Below are 25,868 nucleotides of genomic sequence, written 5' to 3'. Positions count from 1 at the left end.
TGACCCTAATCCATGGGGGCGGGTTTGGGCCTTGACATCAAACCCTTATAATAGCTTTGTAGTGTTCTATTCCTGGATTACTTGTATATCTGCTTAATTTACTTACTGCATAAGTTATATCTGGGCTAGTGCAGTTCATCAAGTACATTAAGCTTTCAATAATTTGGGCATACTCTAATTGAGAAATACTTTCTTGTACATTCTTAGAAAGAAACAAATTAACATCCACATGAGTTCTAGCAAGATGATTATCATCTCTGCTGAATTTGTCAAATATTTTCTCAATGTAAAATGATTGTGACAGAGAGAAAGAGAGAGAGAGAATCAAGGGTGTTGATTTTCAGGAAGAGAGAAAACAAAGAAAAGATGGGGATGTTGTACATAATTCTACTGGGTTTAGGAGACGAGAAAGACATAACGCTAAGAGGTCTTAAAGAGTGAAGATATGCGGCAAAAGTGTACATGGAAGCCTACACTTCTCTCCTCTCTTTCAGCCTTTCCTCTAATGCCCTCTCCACTCTGGTATTGGAAGACAAAAAAAAATATGAGATTTGCGATTTGTTTGATACATTCTTTTCTTCAATTTTCTCATCAACCAAACAAAAAAAGAGCGTTGGGTTTGATTGTTTTCAGTCATTCAATCTTATCTTATCCTCGGCTGGGCAGGGGGTAACTAGATTTCAACTCATGTGCAGCAAAAATTGTATGGCAAGTTAGTAAACAGAGAAACTGTGAAGGAAAAAGTATACACCATATTGTCAAAAGCTCATGAATCTGATATTGCTTTTTGGTAGTTGGAGATCCTTTTGGGTAATGAACCATGCTTATTTAGTTTTTGAAATTGGCTTCTATAACACATTTAGATTATCTATATGAATTAAGCTATAATGGATGAAGTGACATAATTTTAGAAGCTTTGAGTCTTTGTAGTTTGTATAATATGTGAGATTTATGGTTTGCAAGTGACAATGTCATAGCATATCTTGGTACACTAATTGGTGCGTATAGCACCACTGTATCTATATTTGTGTGGCTGCTTTGTATATTCGGTCTGTAATTCATGATGGAATTGGGTTTTGACACTTTTTATTTCTTTGATATGTTTTAATTTGAGAGAAAAGACATTTGATCATTTTATTTGTAAAATTTTTCAAGAAAATGTTATGTTTGTTTAGGACCTTTGGGAAGTATGGGTTGATGTGAGAATATATGTTAATTATGGAAATATATTTTAGATTGATTATGTGCATATATAGATTGATTGTATATGGTTATTATTTCCTATTTCACCTTAGGTTTATGTTTGCCATATATATCGGTTGTAATCTTTGTATTGAGCAACAGTTGAATTTACAAGTTTATTCAAAAACTTACATGGTATCAAAGTAGGTCACGAAACCCTATATTGTCGGTTGAAGAGTATCGGAGACCTTCTTTAATCCAATCGTCTGATTTGGGCTTCGTTGGGTGATCGTCGGAATCACAATTTTCTGTCACCAGAATCACGAGTCGTTGGTTCAAACTGGTTCGCGATCAATCTCGCTCTCAAACGTGGTTGTCGATCAAAGCTCCTTGCTTCATGGGTTGTTTGTTCGTCTCTTTACCTCGGCTTGGTCTGGTTCATCTGGGTTTGGTTCTTCTAGTGACCCATTTGGTCGACCTCTAGTTCGTCTCTTTGCTCTCTCGACCTCTGACGTGGTTCGACCTCTTCTTTCTGGTCAACTTGGGTGACCCATCTGGTCGACCCATCTGTTCGACATGGTAGCAGTGCTTCGACTCAGTCTGTCTCTCTCTTTCTGGTTCTTTTGACCTTCATTTGTCTCTCTCGGCTTCTCTCCACTTTAGTCTATGATCTCTCTCTCTAAGTTTGCTTTGGTCCTTTAACTTGTTATGAAGTTTCTCTCTTATTACATTTTGACCCTACTCTAGAGTTTCTCCCTTATTAAATTTGACCACAGTGTATATTTCTAGTTTCGTTTGGACCCATTTAACTTCTAATATTATGAGTGTGTTCATTGTTCTTGTTTACGAATACACTTATAATGACGGATACCCATCAGCTTCAGCCTCTGTAAAGCCTAAGAAAGGGCCATTGGTATCAGATGAGTGTGTGTTCTGCCATCAAAGAGGCCATTGGAAATATCATTGTCTCAAGAAGGAACATTTGCCTTTTCAACCTCCCGCCAGTTCTATTGTATCTGCTCCAACTCCTGATCCTGACTTGGCTTCCTTGAGTGCTTAGATTAGTGAGCTTCAATATATACTGTCTACCTCCCAGTCTTCTCCGTCTGCCTCCATTGTTTCCTCTCTTCATTCAGGTTTGCTTGGGTCTTCTTCAAGTATTTCTTCGTCTGTCTGGATTTTTGACTCTGGTGCCTCTCATCATATGACTCTCCATCTCTCCGTACTTCAAAATTATACTCCTCCATTTCCTAATACTGTCAATGCTGCTAATGGGTCTCGTATGTCTGTTATATATGTTGAGTCTGTCCTACCGTCTGCTAGGTCTATTTTCTCTATTCTATCCGTCATTTATGCTCCTCAGTTATTTGTCAGTTTATTATTTATCAATAAGCTTGATGCCTCTGGTTTTGATGTTATCTTCTCTTTTTCTTAGTGTTCTGTGCAGAATCGGATGTCTAAGCAGCAGATTGGGACCAGCCGTAGAGTTGGAGACCTCTATGTGGTAGAGAGCTTGCATCTGCCTGTGATAACCTCTCCGACTGCCTTTTTCTCTTTTCAGTTAGATTCTCTGTCTAGTTCTTTTTATTTATGGCATTCTAGATTAGGGCATTTGTCGGTTGATCGTTTATGATCTTTAGCTCAGTCTGGTATATTGGGTAAAGTTTCTTCTAGTGAATTTACTAAATGTTAGGGGTGTAAACTTGCCAAAATGACAGCCTTACATTTTCGTAAAAGTACTTCTATATTTGATACACCATTTTCTTTAGTTCATACAGATGTTTAGGGCCTTTCTCCTGTTTTCACCAAAAGGGGTTCTGCAAACTATGTGTCATTTGTTGATAACTGCACTCATTATACTTGGATTTATCTTATGGCTCATAAATACGATTTCTATCAGATATACCATACCGTTTAGTATATGATTATTACTCAGTTTGGGTCTATAATTAAAGTGTTACGGTCTGACTTGGGTGGGGAATATTTTAAAAATGAGTTCTGTGAGTATTTGGCCAATTTAGGTACCATTCACAAAACTTCATGCGCAGATACATTTGCCCAAAATGGTCGAGTCGAGTGTAAACACCGTCATCTTTTTGAGACAGCTAGGTCTTTTATTTTCTCTGCCTCAATTCCGGCTCCATTATGGGAGGGAGGCAATTCTTACTGCTACTTTTCTTCTCAACCGCATGCCTACTCCTCTTCTTTCTAGTTGGTCTCCTTATAAGGCTTTGTTCTTCCAAATTCCTAACTACTCATTTCTTCGTGTGTTTGGGTCTGCCTGTTTTGTCCTTCTTCCTTGCAAAGGTAGGACCAAACTTAGTGTCTGGTCTGTCCTCTGTGTCTTTTTGGGTTATAGTCTTACTCAGAAAGGTTATCGATGTTACGACCCTGTTTCCTGTCATGTTTCTTTTCTCGAATGCCTACCTTACTTTCAGCTTCCTCATTTCACCACCCCAGTTTCCAAAGAGGATTTAGTTCATATTGATCTGTTTCTTTCTGAGGTCCCATCTGATGAGTACATCTCCATAGTTCCTCCTGAGCTTGTTCCATCTTCTCCTTCTACTTCACCTCTGGCAGCTTCTCCTCATCTGTTGTTAGTTTATTCTCGTCACAAGGCTTCTCCTCTACCGGTTGCCTCTACCCCTGCTGCTGATCCTCCTGCTTCTGACAACTCTGACCCTATCGCACACTGATATCCTACTTGAGCACGTCATCCTCCAAATAGATTGAGTTGGTCTAATATATGTTTTTCTGTTTCCTATCGTACTTTTTTGTCTGCTATTCATTCTTTTTCAGAACCTCAGTCTTATAAGAAGGCCTGTTAGGATCCCTATTGGATTCAAGCTATGGAGGTTGAGTTATCTGCTTTACAAAAAACTAGTACTTGGGAGTTGGTTTCTTTGCTTGCTAGTAAGAATCTGGTTGGTTGCAAATGGGTCTATAAAGTCAAAACTCATTCTGATGGTTCTCTTGAGCACTACAAAGCTCGTCTGGTTGCCAAAGATTTCTCACATAAGTATGGTATTGATTATGAGGAGACATTTGCTCCTGTTGCCAAGATGTTTACAATCTGTACTTTGATCTCTGTCGCTGCTGTTCATTTTTGGCATCTTTATCAGACGGATGTTAAGAATGATTTTCTTAATGGCCATCTCACAGAGAAGGTTTACATGCGTCCTCCCCCTGGCCTTCACCATTCATTTGGATAGGTTTGTCGCCTTCAGCGTGCTCTGCATGGCCTAAAGCAGTCTCCTCGTGCTTGGTATGATCGCTTTCAGACTGCTATTACTGCGCTTGGGTTTCCTCCTTGTACTCAGGACTCTGCTTTATTTCTTTTCTACACCTCTGTTGAATTCGTTGCCTTATTACTATATGTGGATGATATGATCATCACTGGCTCTGACTCTTCTACCATCTCTAAGGTCAAGCAGTATCTTTTCCGCACATTTGAAATGAAGGACCTGGGCCCCTTGCGGTATTTTCGTGGTATTGAGGTCGCTTCATCTCCCAAGGGCTACTTTCTATCTCAAGCCAAGTATGCCAATGAGGTTATTCATCGTGCCAGTCTTACTGACACTAAGTTTTCTGATACCCCTATTGAGCTTAATGTGAAGCTCACCACTACTGATGGTGTTCTTCAAGATGATCTTACTTTATATCGAGAGCTCGTGGGTTACTTAGTCTACCTAATGGTTACTTGTCCTGATTTTTCCTATGCTATTCGTATGGTTAGTCAATTCATTTCTACTCCTCGTTCACTACATTGGGCTACTTTGGTTCGGATTCTTCGCTATCTCCAGGGTACTATATTTCAAGGTTTACTGTTGTCTTCTACTTCCTCTTTGGACTTGGTGGCTTATGTTGGTTTTGATTGAGCTGGTGATGTCACTGATCGCAAGTCCACTTTTGGCTTCTGCATGTTTCTTGGAAGAGTAAAAAACAGACTGTTGTTGCGCGTTCTACTGTCGATGCTGAGTACCGTGCTATGGCTCATGTTACTGCTGAAATTGTTTGGCTTCGTTGTCTCTTGACTGATATGGGTGTCCCTCAGTCTTCTCCAACCTCCATTTACTGTGACAATTGCAGTGCTATTCATATTGCCCATAACACTGTCTTTCATAAGCGGATGAAGCACATTGAGATTGATTGTCATTTTGTCTGTCAGCATCTATAGTCTGGCTCCATCTCATTTCCTTTTGTTTCTTCGGCATTACAACTTGGTGACTTCTTTACGAAAACTCACACCATTGTTCGCTTTCAATTTCTTCTTGGCAAACTCTCAGTGTTTTCTGCTAAACCACCTTGAGTTTGAGCGAGGGTGTAAGAATATATGTTAATTATGGAAATATATTTAGATTGATTGTGTGCATAGATAGATTGATTGTATAGGGTTATTATTTCCTATTTCAGCTTAGGTTTAGGTTTGCTATATATATTGGTTGTAATCTTTGTATTGAGCAATAGTTGAATATACAAGTTTATTCAGAAACTTACAGATCACACACCATGTTTAGGAAATTAGGCTACACCTGTAAACCACAAATGTTTTGTGTAAAATATGTTATGAATAGCAGAAGTCAAGTTTCGTGATGATTGTTATCTATTGGGTACTTATAGAGAACCTAAAGCTTTTGCCTTTGGAATAATGTCAAGTTTCTTACCATGAATGTATGAGATTGTGAGGCATTGAGAGACATAGGAGGAGGGGTGGAAAGAAGTTGTGGGTTTGACATCATTTTCAATCATACCTTCCCAAGGATTAATTGTGTTTGATATTTTTCTTTGCATTTACTTGTGGGAGAAAAATAATAATGGAAAGACCAAAGAAAATGCTGTTAGACAATTTGAAATTTGATTGACTTTACTAATTGCCATCTCTGTCTTGTATCTCTTATTCTAATGTTAAACATAGCTACAACACACACTGATATTGTTGTTCGAGCAAAGAAATTGGGGGTGGATGTCAAGGTGGTACACAATGCATCAGTGATGAATGGAGTTAGAGTTTGTGGTCTACAACTCTAGCATTATTGGGAGACAGTTTCCATACCATTCTTTACAGAATCATGGAGGCCTGACAATTTTTATGAGAAGATTTAATGAAATCGCATGCTTGCATTACACACTTTATGCTTGTTAGGTAAAAATAATGTCTTTTTTAGTTACGGTGTTTATGCAACAAAAAAAATTGGATCGGCATGGTGTTTTATGCAATGTCAACTTTAATCTTTCAATTATGGAAAATTTTATCTTCTTTTTTCTTGTAACCTCTAACAACTGTGTAGCCTTGGTTTTTTCGAACCAACTGTGTAGCCTTAGATGCTTGACACCCTCCTGATTTGCACCTAAGTAAGCCTTCTTGGAAGAGAACTAAAAAAGATTCACACACACTTGAGGATTTCTAGAGAGAGAAACAATTTTAGAGAGAGAAACTCTTGGAGAACACTTGCTTTGTATTCTTTTTTTTTTTTTTTTTTTTAACAAATTTTCTTTGTATTCACTTGGATAGTTTGGACAAATGAGGCAAGGAACATTCTAGAGATACAAGGACGGAGAGGATTCTAGATCATTCCTTCATCTTCTCAAATATCATATTCTAGAATATACAAGAATGATGTACGAGCTTCAAGAATTATGTATAAGGTTCTACTAATCTCTTGATTGTTTTAGAGAATTCTAGATTATTCTATTTAGCCTTAAATTTTATAGTCATTTTCCAAGACTTTTGGCTGGACGTGACAATATGTTAATGTTACATGTTATCGTTGCATTGCTTCCCCTTCTACCTTCAAAAATATTATGCCAAATGTTAATTATCATGTTAGTGAAGGTTCTGTAGGACAATCTTCACTGTATTTAAATAAATTAAATTCTGTTGTGTACTGAACAACAACCAGAATATAAAGAAATAAAGGAAATGAGAGAATTTGTTTGATTACAAAAATCAAACTCGAAATAAAAATAAATAAATAAAAACAGATTTTATTTTGTTACAAAAATAAAATTAAAATCTGATTTAAATAAACAATAATAACACTGAAAATAAATTAAATAACTTACTTGATTAATTTCTTCGAATTATAATCTGATCAAGTCCAGTGTTTAACACTGTGTCCTTAAGACAAATTCGTCATCTCCACGGTGCTTTCAGAATTTGGACGTCTATCTCTTAGGATGAAATGATCTACTACAAACAATAGCAGCACTACAAATTGTTTGCCTTACGAACACACTAAGTGTTTACACTCTTTCTTTTAGAAATTAAATGCAGCAAAATGCAGAGATTTATAGCAGAGGATGGAGTACGAAAATTAGAGTAAAATCCAAATGGGAGGCTAGTCTATTTATAGATGTAAAGGTGGCTGCTGGTTTTGAATTGAACAGGTATGAAACCTATTGGTTTTGAATTCAAACAGATTTGAATTTATTGGGTTCATAATTTAAACAGATACAAAAACGGGAAGGGCCCTGTTTTGATGTACATTAAAAACCAGACTAGTTTATTTCGGGAAGGGCCCTGTTTGGATGTACAGTAAAACCAAACCAGTTTATTTCCGGTTTAATTTGAATTTTGGATTTTATTTTATACAAAATAAAATTAAATTCAAATATTTTTGGCCCAAAAAGATGAGTATTGGGCCGAACAAGCCCAACCCAACCTCACACCCGTGTCCAAGCGCAGCTCACCTGGATGGACGGCGCGCATGTGGTGATTTTTGGGTCCAATGGGTCTAACCCATTTTGCCCATAACCTCTCTCTCTAAAACACTTGGGTACCCCTTAGGGCACACCCCAAGTACCAAACCCAAGCCTTATAAACCCATTCAAAACTTCTAATCAAATCAATGTGGGACATGCCATTTTACAACCTTAAGGAATTTTCACCAAAACTCCATTTCCCTGGAGCACACTTTGGCTTCAATTTCCCATTCACTCGGTAATGGTTTTGAGCAACCAAATATACCACGTGAATCACAACGCGACATAGAACACGTTATCATTTTGACCCGTGAAAATTGACGCACGGGTCCCACCTAAAAAATAGACCAAACTTAGCAAAAAATTCTGATTTTATCCAGAATTTTATAACCATTTCCAACAGGTTCTTGCTATTGCAACTAGACTTGTCAATGTGTCTTTCTCTAATCTTCTTACATTATTGTCTAGCACCAAATCCATTTTATTTTAGATGCCATCAATGGTTGATGAATGTTCACCATTCCCTCCTTGTGCTTTTCCATCTTTGTATTAAATTTTCTGAATGCTTAATGAACTTGATATATAGATAAAAAAAAACCTAGATTAAAAAAATAAATAATAATACGGGATAACATGCTCAATAAGGCATATGAGAACCCATTAACTGAAATGTTTTGGACAATTAGATTTCTCATTTTTATTTTTTTATGGCCATGAAATTTTAAAACCCACATCTTATTGTTGAAGGACACAACTTGTCAAAAGATGGTGAGCAAGATTTCGTGGCTTTTTGAGAATTCCCTAATTTTCCTTGATTTTTAGTGCCTATATATGACGCGCTGCAAATATCTTAAAGGAATCCTCATTGGAATCCTTGTGCAGGTCAGAACTCGGATTAATTTTCTGCCTTTGTTGTGCGTTATTGTATGGCTTGTATTCTAAGATTAATTTTTTGAACTGGACTGCCCTTTTAATATCTCCAGAGGAAGAAAGCAGTATGTGCCACCAAGGTATATGACAATAAGGACCGCAATTGAGCAGCTCCTGGAGGTCGAACAAATGCGTGGAGAATCTGGTAAATCCTTTTTTTTTTTTTTTTTTTTTTTACTTTTATTCTTTTGACAATTTCTCTAAGGAGTGCACAGCATCTGCCATCCTTGTGCAGAGTTTAGGGTCTCTAGAGGTCAGCCTGAGTTACCACGATGAATTAGGTATAGGATTAGGTGTTGTAATGTACTGATGCTTTTCTAAAGAAAAGAAAAGAAAGGAAAACCTAAAATAATTGAAAAAGGCAATTGCATTTCTCAACTTTGTGGATGCACCACATTTTTAGCTTCTTTTTTTTTTTTTTTCTTTTTCTTTTTCTTTTTCATTTTTTTGTGAAGATCCTATGAGGAAGCAAGTCTTTAGATTGTATCAATTTTGTTGAGATTCACTATTGTCACATTTCTAGTGTTTTGTTGGTCCTTTGCCTTTTAATTTTGGTTCTTTAAATTTTACTATATTTAGTTTTTGAGTGTTTTCCTAAGTCAAGTGCAAAGGAAATGAATTTACAACTATGATAGAGACCACTAATTTTAGAACTCTAAAAAGATCACTAATGACATGACACTCAATAAACGCCAAAACATCAAATCATTTCTGGTGGGGCCCACTGCCACATCATTAGTGATAGCACTAAGTAGTGCTCTCACTCATTTTCCATGAATTTATTGTACTATGTCATATTTGCAATTTTGCAGCATACAATGCAGACACGAAACCTCTGTTTGGAAAGTTAAGGTTGGGGTTTTTTTGACGAAAATAGTTACAAAAAAATAAAATAAACTTTTTAGCCTAATAAGACAAAACATCATATCTAACTCATATTCATTACATTTTTTCTCTTACAAAAAATCAAAAAAGTCAAAAGATCATTCTTAAATGAGACTTTTTAACCCCATATCAAAATAGTCAAAAAAAACTAAAAAGCCAAGTGACTTTCCAAACGAACACAAAATGTGTTGGTTTTGCCTGACTAGGAAGTGAAGATCAGATGGTGGTTGTAGGATCAATGAAGAAACTGCTTACAGTCGACTTTGGGGAACCTCTACATTGTCTTGTCATAGTAGGTGAAACTCATCCTGTGGAAGATGAAATGCTGGGTTTTTATACACTTGGGGAAGGCAAGTAGTAAAGGGGAAATTATTTTTTATTTTTGTCTAACAGGAATTAGCAACTTCATAAATTTATTGTTCTATTGTTTTCTGAGTAAAGATCCAAAAAAAAAAACCTAAATTATTTTAACGTAGATTACTTCCCTTTAAGTCTCATTAAAATTCACCAAAGCGTAAGATTTTGATTTACTTGTCTATGTTAGACGAGGTTTTTGTTTCCTTCTGTTTTCATAAAGCTCAGAAATTTTATTTTATTTTTTGTGGATAGCAAGGTAGGATTGGTTGAGGGTAAATTCTGTTTACAAAAAATTTAAAAAGGGTAAACAAAAGCTTTGTTTTCAGATGTTGTAAAGAATTTATAAAATTTACTATATTTTCTATAAAATAAAATAAAACGCTTGTTACCTCCCACCTTCTCTAGCCACTACTATTTATAAAATTTACTAAATTTTCTATTAAAAATAAAAAGTTCGTAATCTCCCACCTTCTGTGCCCATCACCTGCTGCTCACCACTGTCACTAGCAACCCCACCTCCAGTAACTGCCACCAACAAACAACCCCCACTTCTTGCAATTGGTAATCACCTTCGTAAATATGCCAACACTCACTTTCGGCCACCACATTGAGTGTTTGGCAGAGGTTTTTTTTTAACTTTTTAGGCTAAAATTCACAAAAAAACAAAATAAGTTAAAATAGTCAATAAGACAAAATATTACATCAAATCCATAATCATTTTATATTTTCTCTCACAGACCTTACATCTAACCACAAAAAATTCACTATCTTCTCAAACACACAAATTTTAACCTACTAAAATAGCCAAAAACTAAAATAACCTACTAAAATGGCAACTTCCCTAACACTCACCATGCCAACAACTCCTTCTATCAAAACAAATTTTTTAAAACAAGTGAAATAAATGTTTTTTATTTTTATTTTTACTACAAATTTACATAAAATGTTTAATATAATTTTTTTTGTAAATAACAAAATTATAAACTGTGAATGTTACCAAATGACATCATATAATGTATGTTCTACTATTGTTATCTAAGAAATTTAAAACACACATGTAATGAAAGTGTCCACTGCTTTTAACTGATATATATCTCCAATAAAACTATGTACACATCAAGATACAAAAAAGAGAAGAGAAGAGAAGAGGTCAGTCCCTGTCCAAGTTAAAAATGGATCTTCTAGTGGACACTACCATTGTTTGTTGTCTGTCCTTTCAGAAACATAAGAATGCACTTCATATCATGAAAAACAGTGGATCTCAAACTCACTTGTTCAAGCGTGGTTCAGCTAGCTTAGTTCCAAAATTTGTATAATTGTGCACAAGCTCACATAATAGCATTTGGCCACTGTGAACTTTGTCCTCTAGATAGCAACCAACCACAATAAGTTAACATACACCAGGTCCTGCAACTGTCAACACAGTATGAGAACGTCCCACAAGGTGCCATTGCCAAAACATCTTACAAATTACCATTCATTTGTAACAAAACTTAGTACTGTACTAGAAGATGATCTTTACACTATTAAGTAGCTCAAAAACTCATTAGCTTAAATTAGAGGTGCCATTACCACATTTCCCCTTCAACCATGTCAACCTAACCTGATTGCTTTTAAGAGAAACAAAAGTCTCTCTTACATTGGAATCTTCAAAAAGGTCCAAAGCAGTAAAGTAGAGATGGCTGTCAATCCCTTCCATCTCTTCAATTTCGTCCAAGGCTTTTATGCAATTAGTTATTGCAAAGCTATCTTCCTGCTTAGGCATTGCAACTTCCCTCAACTGTGAAGCAGCAAGCATCTCTAACATGGCCTCTGCCATGGCCTCATTTATTTCGTGGTCCCTCTTGGTTTGTCCTGAAACAGAGCCCATCTCTGATCCACGTTTTCTCTTTCTCTCTGCTACATTCTTGCTTGGGTTTTGTGCTGAAAAAACATTTCCTTGCGCAAATTTTGAGGATGACGGAGTTTCAGCACGTGGGGTTCCACTTTCTAGATATGAATTTAACTTCGCAGGATCTGTCCCAGTAGACTTGTCCAACTCTTCAAAGTGACTTGATTGGGCATACTTTCCATCAGCTCCTGAGTCTGCAAATATCGTGCATAGCTGCTCATAGATGGGACACTCCTTGATCTTCGTTGTCTCAGGCTTAGTTTGAGCCTACCAACACAAATTTGTTAGAAAATCACGTGAATCCGATTTAACAAAGAATGAACTTAAAGGAGGAAAGAAATATACCCCAATGTCTTCCCACAGATCAAACCCAATGCAACAAGAATCATCTATAACAAAATCATTTTGATCAAAAGAAGACTTCACATTATGGTAACGTGTCCGCAAAACATCCAGATGCTTCCTCAATTGGTTGTTATTAAAGTTAAGATCAGTTTGTTTATTGAATTCATCACGCACATGGTTCCATGTTTTCTTGTCAAAGACATTGTTTGGTCTATTCCCCAGTTGAATCTGCTCAACAACCAGATCTGCAAATATCTTATCAAGGGATGCCGTCCATCTAGTCCTTAAGCGTTCTTGCTTAGGTTGGCGCTCACTAGCTTCACCATCCATCTACAAACCAAACCAAACAAAACACCACCAATTTAAAAAAAAAAAACAAAAAACAAAAAAACAAAAATAAAATCTGAAAATGAGAAAGAGGGCAAGATCACTAAGCTAAAAATTTCAAATGTATCCATATCAACAAAGGCAGCTGCACCAGGCAGAACCACCAACAAAGGATGGTCTTTGTAAAGAACCCGTGTTTCACGCAAACAAAGACAATCAGGGCACCTCTATTACCAACTCCAGAGCAACAAGTATAGGAAAATTATTCACCTCTAAGCAAATAATTTTCAGGAGTTGTAGTTGGCATTAGCTGGAATGTCAAATATTCAAATCTCATATAAGTATTGAACACGTCCAATTAACTCACTGTCCACATCCCTTTTCTACCAGGGGAGATATCATTAAAATTCCTAAAACATGCAAAAGCAGTTGAGTATCACTGACTATATATGCCTTGTTTGGATCTTATACTCAAAAGATGTTCTTCTGTATTATTCTGTGGTCTATGGTTGAAAAAAACTTAATACTCCGCATCTCAAACCCGCTCTTTTCATTGGTTAGTTTTATATAAATTTCTCTCATTTTTGCAACATATGATTCTCAGACAGACCTACAACATACAAAAGAAATCAAATGCACCTTCAAGGATCTATGAAATATCATCACCCTGTTAAGAAATTGCCAAAACTAATCAACTAATACAAATTGCGATTACTTCTAATAACAACATTCACTGTAAAAAGATCACTGAACAATGTATGATAACAAAATGCTGATAATGATGTAATAAGATCAAAAAATGCACAATTCAGAGATTTTCTTCTACTATAAACCCTAAAAACGAAAAACGCTTAATTATTGACGATTACTATAAACACCTCACTGAAACAGATTGATTGAACAAACACATGAATCTATACATGTACACAAAACCATGCACGAGTATATCTATATATATAAAACTCACAAACCGAGGGCTAAAAGTGCGATATCAAATCGATTATACAGATACATACATGTATGTATATACATATATATGGGGTACCTGATCGGAATCGCTACCGGAGAGTCGCCTGGAAATCGGAGAATCGAGGAGAGATGAGGCTGCAGTGGAGCGATCCAGCCCTAATTTGCGCCCAAATAGAACAGAATTCATTTATTTGGGTTTTAATTTAGGGTTATGCTATGGTTTGTAATTAAAGAGGAGTCTAGAGAGAGAGAAAGAGAGAGACTGAAAAGGCAGTGTAGTGAAGAAATTCCGAAGGGCCCAATCTCATTTATGCTTGGGATCGTGTCAGAATTTTGTTGGTTAGGAATAGTTCGTCGTTGAGAGGACACTCATTCTTCATATACTCGACTCTAGGTGATAATTTTTTTAAGGTCTTTTATTATTAAGGTAAACTATTTATACATTAATTAATTCTGATCTAAGTCTTAATGACAATAAGTTTTAGTAAATCATCGCTAAAAATAATTTTTTGTGATAATTTTTTAAATATATTGCTAAAAATTGATAATTATTGACTTTTTATTTGTTACGATTTTTATAAATTTCTTTTAAAATTTACAATTAGTGACGTTCTTTTATGATAAATTTTTCAAATTGTCGTTGAAAGTTGAAAATTAATGACTTTTTTTTTAACAATTTTTTTAAACTGTCGCTAAAACTTATAATTTGTAACATTTTTTGTGATAAAATTTTAAACTATCATTGAAAATTAATAATCAGTGACTTTTTTTAATAATGTTTGATAAAAACGTTAATAATTGAAAATTAAAATAATGCAAATAGATTTGTTAATGACTGATGAAAATTTTTGTCACAGTGTGTAATCCTATGTAAAATAGGCTCATAAAAATAATTTCTTTCTAAAAAATGAGAGTATATTCTCAACTTGAAACCCAAATCCTCATTTATGTTAATCAGATTTACCAAAAATAATAAATTTCACTTGTATTAAAATAATTTTTTTCTAATAAAAAATAAAACTACGAAAAATTCTATTATATACAAATTATGACTTGGTTATAACTTATGGTGTATTATTTTGGTTATTAATTGAAAAGGTCTTTACTAATTTCTTATATTTTTTTGTTATATCTAAAATTGTGTATTGGGTCTTTAATTATGCTTCAAGTAGTGTTTAATTATGATCTATTACAATATTTTTGTATGACAATATTTAAATATTTAATTATATGAAAAAAGTGCTTAAGGTTGATTGAATCAAAAGTAAGATTTAAAAAATTACAAATTCAAATAATAGATAGTGTCTTTAAAGAGAATTAGGTACAAAACCTCTATAACTTTAATAATTTTAGTTCTCAAAGGGGTTCTGATTAATTATGTGACGTGTTATAATAGTCGCAAAATTTTTATTGCAGCTAAATTATCTTTGCATATATCTTCTAACAGAGCTCATTAAGGTACATTATCAGTAATATTATAAATTCAAAATTTTTATTTAAAAATTATTCAATAATCATCAATAGGTGCTTTAAATATATACAATAATTTTCGATGAATCATTATTCTTTAAAATAATACTCCATATTATTTATCATTTGACATTTGCCAATTTTTCTTTTAAAAACTTAACAAAAAAATATTGAATTTCATTATTTTAATCAATCAATATCAAATTGGACGGTACATGTATATGTAAATCACTTATAAAGTGTGACATAAAATTACAATAGATTTAATTTTAATTAATATAATAATATTTTATATTATGATATGTGTTACAAAAGAATAATATTAATTTTAATTTAAAATAAAATTTTAATTTAATTTATTTATTTTAATAATTTTAGTCTTATCGTTCTATAAAAATGTTATTTGAATACTTATATATGATAAATTTAGTTAAATTATTAGTTTATTTTGATATTTCTAGTTCTATTATGCTATAAAAATATAATTATCATATAATGATTTTATATGATGTTATTAAATTATAAAATAGTAAAATAAAATCTCATTTTGATATTAAAAATAATAATTAAATTAGAAAAAGAATTAGTAATATAAAACTAAAAGAGATTTTAATTTTTTTATTTTTATTGGATTAAGAAGAAAATATATAAATTAATTATGTAAAGTATTGATTTTTTCTTTAATATTTTTTTTTGAATTATTCATAGATATTGTATATGGATATATAAAATTTAAATTAAATATAAATGTTTTGTAATAAATAATTTCATGTTAATAAAAAACTAAATATAAATTAATATCAAGGCATCAATATGATAGACAAAAAATAAAATATAAAAAATAATTTGATTCGTGTGATACACATAATTAAGCACATTATGTCTTATTTATTTATTTATATATTTGTATATCAAGATAATTTCATTTTCAAATATCATAATAATTAAATTAAAATATTAACCATATAAAGAAATCTGACAACAACAAAAATATGAGAAAATTAGTCTAAGGTCCCTCTTTCACTTTTAATAATGTATAAGATCCACAATATTATTTGATGATGTCTAAGGTCCCTCAATTTGACACTTTCAAATCAAACATTTGTCATGACCCAAACCCGCCCCTAAGGTTTAGCATCGTAACCAGCCAGTAATCCTTGGATTACCGAAAGTCTCTGAACAGAATAATATATATAACAGGGGCTACGGAAGAAAATATACCAAGTTACATAGTCCACAGAGTTATGCAGACATATATGGGACAAAATATTTAAAACTTTTGATATACATGTTTGCATACGTACATATAAGGCATTAAAATACAGTAGCCTTACATCATCCAAGCCACATATACAAGATTACTACGTGTTCAGGCCAGACATAAACATTTCAGAAATATAAAAGTCCCATAGACAATAAACCCAGGTAGATCTCAAAAGGGAACCTCCACGGGAGGCGTGATTGCTGGCTGACACCAAACCTCACCAGGCGGCACCTCAGACCTGGTCACGTGCTGTAACGTCCCACTCCCAGGTCGTTAAATACACTAAAATAGCCTAAAAAAAAATACAAGTTTTGCTCCCACAAATAATAATTACAAAATCGTCTCCAAATGGTACAATATCCTCCAAATATTCTAATTACCTCCAAAATAAACAATATTATAACTATCTCCAAATTTAATAATTGCAGTGGTAGATCCCAAATCTCTGTATTAATAAATCTTTCTAATCTCAATTTCGAGCTCTGCTAAAATCTGCTTCGCACCTGAAAAATAAATTAATTCGGGAAGTATACAATACGACAGAAATACAAGGCTCGGATACAGAATAAATTAACAGGAATCCAACAATTTATGACATTAAATCAACGATACGATAATCAAACAATTTACCAAATTGCACAACAAATGAACTATAATTTATCTATGACCAAATACTCGGTCCTACTCAGTATATGACCAGTGAATAAATTTATTTATTCACCCACCTCACCCAAGCTCCATGCTTATCCGGGCATTTTGGTGTAAACAATTAATAAGATTCACTTGATCCATGTACGGAGTATTTCTATGTCATTCAGCCAGACAAATCACCATTTAACACAGAAATATTTGTAGAGAATTTTACCAAACGATCAGAATATCAAAGATTCAACAACGAACGATTTTACGAAATCGTTTAATAACCACATTAATCAAGTGGATTACAAATTGGGGATGATTAAAAATATAGAACTCTTTGCAAAGAGATTTAAATAGAGCATATTGTATACAACCCAAATTTACCTCAAAATAATTAATTCCATCACCATAAATCTGAAATTGCTCCATAGATCTCAAAAATAATTATGATCTCCTGTAAAATTACTAACTCTCATATCTAAACTTAATATTTCTACTCTACACAATTTATGAGAGGGGAGAGCTGAATGAAGGAAGGATTGTGAAGAGCTCCTCTCATTCTGCTGATTTATAGAGGAATAAAGGAGAGAAAGAAAAGATTAAAAAATCAAAAGTAAATAGAATGATGATGTGATGGAATGGTGGGTTTGGTATGCCATGTCAAAGAACTGTGGGTTGCCCACGGTTTTGTCTTTTCTTTTCTTTTCTTTTCTTTTTTTTTATTGTTTCTTTTTCCACGTGATGGGGAATTGTGGGGAAAATTAATTTATTATTATATCTGAATAAATAACAATATGATAGACATAAAAGGGATGAGATAAATACAAATAAATAATTTAAAATTAGATTCTTATCTAAAAATCTCACCCTTAAATTATCATGATAAACCACCAATACCACTCACTAAATATTAATACCTCAAAATACAGGGTGTTACACATGCCTGCTCACGTACATACATATAAATAATACAATGAGCTAGAGCCCAGTGAATAATAACTAGGTAAAGAGTTTTAATGAATGATGTCTAGCACAGAGTTAGATTTTAGACTTTATATTACAACATATTCATGTCGGAAACAGAGTCATAAGCATATTTCAATTGTAAATCAGAGTTGAATTCGAATACACACTCATATTCATATTCAGACTTTCCATAGAATCATACGTGGTACACCCATTAGCCGTCATATCAACTTGGTCCTACAACCCGCATGTATAGTCGGTACCGACGACCACAAAGGTCTATATCTTGCGCAAATAGCCATGGTATTGTTACCCCCAAGCAAAGGCCACGTGAATATAGGCTTCGGTATTGTTACCCCGGGGCAAGGGTCACATGAATATAGGCCACAGTATTGTTACCCCGGGCAAGGGCCACGAGCAGATTGGCCACGGTATTGTTACCCCCGGGCGAGGGCCACATGAACTATGTGTGTCACAAATATAAATATAAATACATATCAGAAAAAAAAAGAAGGGTTCATAATTCGTAAATACTATTTCAGAAAACAGATCGTATCATATCAATAAGAAAATACTTGTAATTGAACATAACTTTACAGAGTTGTTATTCACAGTTGGCTTTAGGTGCAGACAAACAGAGCAGACTAATCAAATGGTTCGAGGCACGCGACCTACACGAACCTACATACAAATACACGCTTGAATCACACGCTCAAATTATTTATAACTTGCTTTATTTGTTTTGGGTGTGTTTCTAGTCTTTAACCTCATTATAGTGTCTTAAATATAGCCTAGGAATGCCTAGGATGGAAAAAAGATGCCACAATGCACTTGAAAATATTTCTCAAATTTTTGCTGAAAATGGGGTCCACGCTCGAGCGTGGCTTTCTACGCTCGAGCGGACATGCAGAAAGTGAAGGTTCGCTCGATTGTGGATTTACTCACTCGAGCGGACTGCAAACTTGACAAAAGTACTGGATGTATGTTTTTTACGCTCGACGGACGCTCGATCCCCGCTTAAGCGTAAGACTCAGACCCTCACTCGAGCGTGATTTCCCTCGCTCGAGCGGACTGTAAAACACATGAACTTCTGGGTACATGCATTTCACGCTCGAGCGTGACTCACGTCACTCGAGCGGAAGTGCACGCACTCAGAGTGCTCGCTCGAGCGTGACGTCCCCCACTCGAACGTGGATCAAATTTTTGGAATTTCTAGATTTGATCCACAGGTTCAAATTCAACCTCTGAGACATCAAACTCAATTTTTTTGGGCCAAAACTTTAGAAAACTCATAGAGACTCATAAAACAACATGTTTCAAGGATCAATTCAAGAAACCATAGCTCAAAGGCTTGCTATTTGTGCAAAATTTCAACTTGAAACTCAAGAATAATACATAAACATGTCTTGAATGCAATTCTTTGAACCAAAGCTTCTCAAAACATGATCAACTATGACAAAATGACATAGAACATGAAGGATTTCCAAAACAAAGCTAGGATCATGACATGCATGCAAGAATCCTTTGGAAAAACAACCTTAAATGCCATGAATTACATATGCATGTATGTATTGAGCTTTAATTCTTAAATCTTAGCTTAATTGCACACCTAACTCTCTTGAATTCACATACTTATTATCATAAACACAAAGTTTAAGAGTATAGTTCTCACCTAAGGTTGAATTCAAGTGTGATTCTAACCCAAGGCCTCAAATTGTCTTCAATTTCCTAGCCAAATCTTTGTTTGAGCTCAATTTCCCTCTACTCTCCCTTTCTCACGTTTGTGTGTGTGTAAGCTCAAAAGTGTGTGAGTTGAATGCAAGGAAATGAGTTAGTGGGGCCAAAAAGGCTCACTAAGTGATAGGTAAACAAAACTAATCAAATGGCATAAATTTAATCTAATTTAATCGTTCCAAATTAGATTTCAATTAAACTTACCATAAAATTCTAAAATTTTCAATTAACACATAAGTCAAGTCAATTTCTGAATTAGATGTCGATAAGGCCCTCAATTTGCAAACCGAAGTTAAAATATGAACAGATCTTTCTATGCTAAACAGATACAAATACAAATACAAATAATGCAACACACACTCATGCAAATTAATTCAGAATCCCTTCTTAATTACTGTTAGGCATAATTAATCATAGGTTAGCGTTAATCGGAGTCCAGGGTTGTTACGACATCTTTCTCTCTCTCTCTCTCTCTCTCTCTCTCTCTGTCTTCTCTGTTTTAACTCTCTCTCTCTCTCTCTAAATCCAAACCTCACTTCACTCCCTTCAATGGCCGCTCTAGATTTCGCCAGAGTTCATCATCGTCGTCGTCTTCTTCAACTCTCTCTCCTCCATCAAGAGAAGCTCAAAGCATCCTTATTCATGTACGATTTCACTGATATCGGAATCGAAATGTACTGCGACGAGAAGACAACCCAATGGTGGAAGCGAACAACGATACCATTTCTCAGAAACAGAGTCGTTTGTGAATGATGGTTTGGATTTGAGATCGTAGTCCAAAAGGCTTTGAGTATTAATTTCCATTGGCAACACCAGTAGTCAAATAAGCCCTAGAAATTCACGAAGATAGAGAGAGGGAGACAGGGTGTTTGTTATCATAGTGGAGCTTCAGAGAGTTGATTAGAAAGGTAGTTTTTGGTGGGTTTGTGAAGGATGTTATTTTAAAGAACGCAATTAAGGTATATTCACAAACACATAATCAGAAATGATGCACATAAGTTGAATTTTTCTAATTTGAACTTAAGCTACCATGCTTATTTGAAAATAATAAATATTTTTTCCCCATCAATTCTAAGTTTATCTTGGTCACTTAATTGTTTGTTTTACTATGTTTGGCCAAATAAAATGAGTCAATCATCTGCGCATCATGGTTCAGGAAAGCAAGTGATGAGCTTAATGGGTGGTGTAGATGTTAAATTTGAAAACATCCTTGTGTATCTCTGTGATTATGTTTCTCTGCCATGTGTAATTATGATGTGTGTTTGTGTATGTCTGTTTTGGATCAAATGCACCTCCAAAGAAAATCAAAGAAGCAGCATAACAAAGAAAATTAAAGAAGCAGCATGGCAGAGAAAATCAAAGAAGTAACCTGACAGAGAAAATCAAAGAAGCAACATGGCAGAGAAAATTAAAGAAGCAACATGGTAGAGAAAATCAAATAAGCAATATGGCAGAGAAAATTAAAGAAGTAACATGGCAGAGAAAATCAAATAAGCAACATGGTAGAGAAAATCAAAGAAGCAACCTATCAGAGAAAATTAAAGAAGCAGTAAAGAAGCAACCTGACAAAGAAAATTAAAGAAGCAGCAAAGAAGTAACCTGGAAAAAAGAAGCAGCATGGTAGAGAAAATAAAAAAAGCAATCTAGCAGAGAAAATTAAAGAAGAAACAAGGCAGAGTAAATTAAAGAAGCAACCTAGCAGAGAAAATTAAAGAAGCAACATGGTAGAGAAAATCAAAGAAGTAACTTGACAGAGAAAATTAAAGAAGTAACATGGCAGAGAAAATCGGAAAAGCAACCTGGCAGAGAAAATTAAAGAAGCAACATGGCAGAGAAAATCAAAGAAGCAACATGGCAGAGAAAATTAAAGAAGCAACATGGCAGAGAAAATTAAAGAAGCAACATAGCAGAGAAAATCAAATAAGCAACATGGCAGAGAAAATTAAAGAAGTAACATGGCAGAGAAAATCAAAGAAGCAACATGGCAGAGAAAATCAAAGAAGCAACCTGGCAGAGAAAATTAAAGAAGCAGTAAAGAAGCAAGCTGACAAAGAAAATTAAAGAAGCAGCAAAGAAGTAACCTGGTAGAGAAAAAAAAAAAAGAAGCAGCATGGTAGAGAAAATAAAAAAAGCAATCTAGCAGAGAAAATTAAAGAAGAAACAAGGCAGAGAAAATTAAAGAAGCAACCTGGCAGAGAAAATCAAAGAAGTAACTTGACAGAGAAAATTAAAGAAGCAACATGGCAGAGAAAATCGGAAAAGCAACCTGGCAGAGAAAATTAAAGAAGCAACATGACAGAGAAAATCAAGGAAGCAACCTAGTAGATAAATTAAAGAAGCAACATGACAGAGAAAATCAAAAAAGTAACGTGGTAGAGAAAATTAAAGAAGCAACATGACAGAGAAAATCAAAGAAGCAACTTGGCAGAGAAAATTACACATGATAGAGAAAATCACACAACTAGCCAAAGAAAACAAAGAAACAACATGCCAAAGAAAATTATACATACCAAAGAAAATTACACATGACAGATAAAATTAAACATACTAGAGAAAATTACACTAGGACTTTACTTGATGGTACTTAGTTCGATTCGAGTCGTGATAGGGGAACACCGTTTAAGTTCACTCTTGGCCAAGGTAAGGGTTTCGTAATCTTTTCCTTATTTGATAAATCGTTATTGATTGTTCAACTAGAAAAGATTGTAAGGGAGAATTTCTCTGGGTTTGGAGAGAGAGAATTTCTTTGGTTTGGGGAAATTTCTCTGGAGAGACAGGAAGGCTAGAGAAATTTCCAAAATTTCTCTGGAGTGTGAAATTTCTCTAAAGGCCAGAGAAGGAAAATTTCTCTGGAAAGAAGGGAAAGTCAGAAAAATTTCTCTGAGTTGGATAGAATTTCTCTGGTTTAGAATTTGTCTTGATAGAATTTCTCTGGCTCTGGATGAAATTTCTCTAGATCAGATTGAGGGACCTTAGATATCATGAAAATATTAGATGTCTTTTATACTATAAAATCTTAATACCAAAGACCTTAAAAAAAAAACCCCCCAAAAATAAATACATAATAAAAAACATATGACAATTAAGTATTTCTCAAATAAAGTCAATATAAAATTAGTTGTTATAATTGAAATTAAATTTGTATAGAATCTTATATAAAAATGAAAAAGGCATGTTGATGTATTTTTTTGAAAAAAATGTAAGTTTTTAAAATGTATCACATAAGAAGAAAAAAAAAATACTACTTATATATATATACACGATATATTTGGCATAATAATAAAATAAAATAAAACACTAAGACATTTGTTATTAAAAAATTGATTAATATGTTCTTATGGCACGTGTTAGGATATGATGATTTTATTGAACTCAAAATATTTTTTAATTAAATTTAATATATTGTTTTACTTATTTTTAAGATAATTCTTTATTTAATCTTGATATTAAATAATGCTTAAAAGGTCCTCGTTATTTATTTATTTTTATATTTATCTTTTGAACATACATCAAAATGTGTAGGTTAAAATTCTTCCATAAAGCTTCTTTCCCATGGACATGATAGATGCAGAGTGGGAGAGGCCTCTAAAACCACTACGGTCATAAATTAGTTGTATTAAAATATTAAAATTTTTACTTTTGCAAGTACATTAATATTTTTACATTTAATGTAAAATTTACTTGACGGTAATCTCCTATCTTTTTAACATGTATTGGAAAGGCAACTATGAATCATACTTTCATAGCATGATGTATTCAAATGAGAGAAATGAGTGATGCTTGAAATTAAATTTTTAATTATGTCTCTCCATTTTTATCAATAAAATAAAAACAAAGAAAGTAACAAAATGATATGCATTGACAATTATACTAAGATATAAAGATTTCTCTCTAAGGTATAAAGATTTTGGTATGCAAGTAATGGATGTAAATAATAATTAACAATAATGAGGAATGTATGTATTTAAAGGCTTTCTAAATTCAAAGCCATGAATTTCCCATAAAAAAAAAAAAACGAAAAAAAAAACATGAATTTCCTAAATTACCCCTCTGTCCAAATTTTGGAAACCAAGAAGCAACTTTCAATAGAGTCGTATCTATCAAGACCCAAGCCATGTGTCTTGTCTGGTTCACTCACACTCCAAAGGTAAACCCCAGGCCCCAGCCCCCCCTCCCCACCCCAATCAAATCAACCGCACACTGCAAAGACAATGGTTTAGCAATACTAGAATCATCATTTTATAATTCATATTTATTCTACACTTGTACTTTATATTACGCAAATTCAATTATAATCACACAATTCTGTATAAATTCATAATAGATAAAAGTAAATACATAGATAAAGGTGGGTATATAAAATTTTTAAATATAATGGGTGTGTTTGGTGTGTGTTTGTAGAGTAATTTTTTAGATAAAAAGTACGAAAACTTATTTGGTTTATCTTTTTTCATAAATAATTTTGAAAAATTATTTTGGGGAGAGAGTTTTAAAAAAAGTAATTGACTTGATGTGTATGAGAGAGAGAACGATTTTGGAAAGTAGGTAACCAAACAAAATTTTGAGAATTTTTTTAAAAAAATTTGTTTGATTTGATTACTCTTGAAAATTTGTTTGTAGAAAAAAAATTTCAAAAATTTTTCTAAAAAACAAACCAATCAAGACCAATAAATCTTACCTCTATGTACATGATATTTATTGTATATGTGGAAGTGAAATAAAATAACAAAATTTATTTAAAAATTATCAAATAAGTCTGGCTTATAAAATACATAATGTGAAATGAAAATTTACCATTCAGTGATAACTTTTAAAAATTATTATAATTTTATGGAAAATTTTATATTTTAATTATTAATATTTATTATTTATTTGTAATTATTTTTATTAAATACTACTGTGTTGTTATTTACCCAATCAAAAAATATATACAATCAATATAATTATATTTTTTAAACAAAACAGACATGTTTCCCACCTATTAGATAGTTACACAAGTAAGCACTGTGCCTTCAACATTTCCCAACAAATTATGAGAAGAATAACTTTTTATTCAACTCACCGTAAGAGAGTTTTGGAAAATGATTTTTCCCTTGAAATTTTTTCCCCGAACAGCCTGAAAAATAGATAGAAGAGAAAGAGAAGAGAGGAAGAGAAGAGAGAAGAAGAGAGGAGAAGAGAAAGAGGAGGGGAAGAGGGAATGGAGAGAGAGAGAGGGCCCCTTCGCTTCCACTGATCAATCGCAGCTCGTCGGCTGATCGTCGTAGCTCGTCGCAGTCCCGCCTTCGCCTCTACCTCCGCCCGCCTCTGCCTCTGCCTCTGCCTCTTTCTTCTTCTTCTCTTCTTCTTTTTTTCTTCTTCTGATTTTCTGATTGAAAAAAAAAAAAAAATTCAAAATGACGAAACGACGTTGTTTTGAGTTCGGGGGGATTTGGGGGAAGAAATGATTCGAGCTATGTAACATAATTGGAGAGTTTTTGTATATCTATTGTAGATTTTAATTAGTCTGGTCAAAATGCTTTCATTTGGAAAAAAAAAAAAAAAAAAAAAGCCATATGAGATGAGAGAACAACAAGTAGGATAAAGTCAACTAGCAACGTCTTTAATATCATGTTCTTATTTTGTTTTTTCCTTACTAACTCATCAAATTTGATGATGGTAGAATACGATTTCAAGAGATAAATTCGATTGAAAAACTAATCACTTAGACTTAAAAAATAACTTTGTTTACATATTTTAAATAAAACCATCATACATTCATTTACTATCAAGCAATTACACTACACATAGCTATTTGGTGGAGCTTTTTTAAGTTAATTTATGGCTTTTGACTTTTAAAAAGTTATTTTGGACTGTTTAGTTAAACTTATTTCAAACAGTTTCTGATTCTAACAACTTATTTTAAGTCAAAAAAGCTAATTCTGAGAAGCTGTTCACCCCTTGCTTCTGATTATCAGCTTCTGCTGTGGACATGCTAATTCACGGTTATACTCTTAAATTTTTTTTATTTTTTATTTTTTTAAAAATAAAAAAAGACCCAAATGGACTATTAAATATTATTATTATTTTTTATGAAAAATGTAGACAAATAGTGAATAATAAAAAATAAAAATTAATTGAAAAAGCTACTTCACAGCTTATTTAACAAACACTACTCAGCAACTTAAATCTATAATCCAACAGCTATACCAAACAGATTAACAGTTT

General features: G+C 33.5%; 1 protein-coding gene and 1 pseudogene across 1 annotated transcript; one reads left to right on the top strand and one right to left on the bottom strand.

Annotated features, from left to right (window-relative positions):
• Positions 1-372: 372 nt before the first annotated feature.
• LOC145823105 (putative diphthine methyl ester synthase) lies at positions 373-10,199 on the top strand (annotated as a pseudogene).
• Positions 10,200-11,506: 1,307 nt separating this feature from the next.
• On the bottom strand, positions 11,507-13,977 carry LOC114302299 (L10-interacting MYB domain-containing protein). Its single transcript, XM_028247304.2, has 3 exons — positions 13,665-13,977; positions 12,293-12,622; positions 11,507-12,214 (listed from the first exon to the last, which is right to left on the bottom strand). Exons 1-3 carry the CDS (start codon positions 13,773-13,775, stop codon positions 11,603-11,605), a joined length of 1,053 nt encoding a protein of 350 aa, XP_028103105.2. The 5' UTR covers positions 13,776-13,977; the 3' UTR covers positions 11,507-11,602.
• Positions 13,978-25,868: the final 11,891 nt, after the last annotated feature.

This window comes from Camellia sinensis, chromosome 3, assembly GCF_055761805.1.
Source record: "Camellia sinensis isolate YWXY chromosome 3, ASM5576180v1, whole genome shotgun sequence".
NCBI classification, from domain to species: domain Eukaryota; kingdom Viridiplantae; phylum Streptophyta; class Magnoliopsida; order Ericales; family Theaceae; genus Camellia; species Camellia sinensis.
Note: the sequence above shows the minus strand (reverse complement) of the source record. Positions and strands in the feature narration are given on the sequence as shown.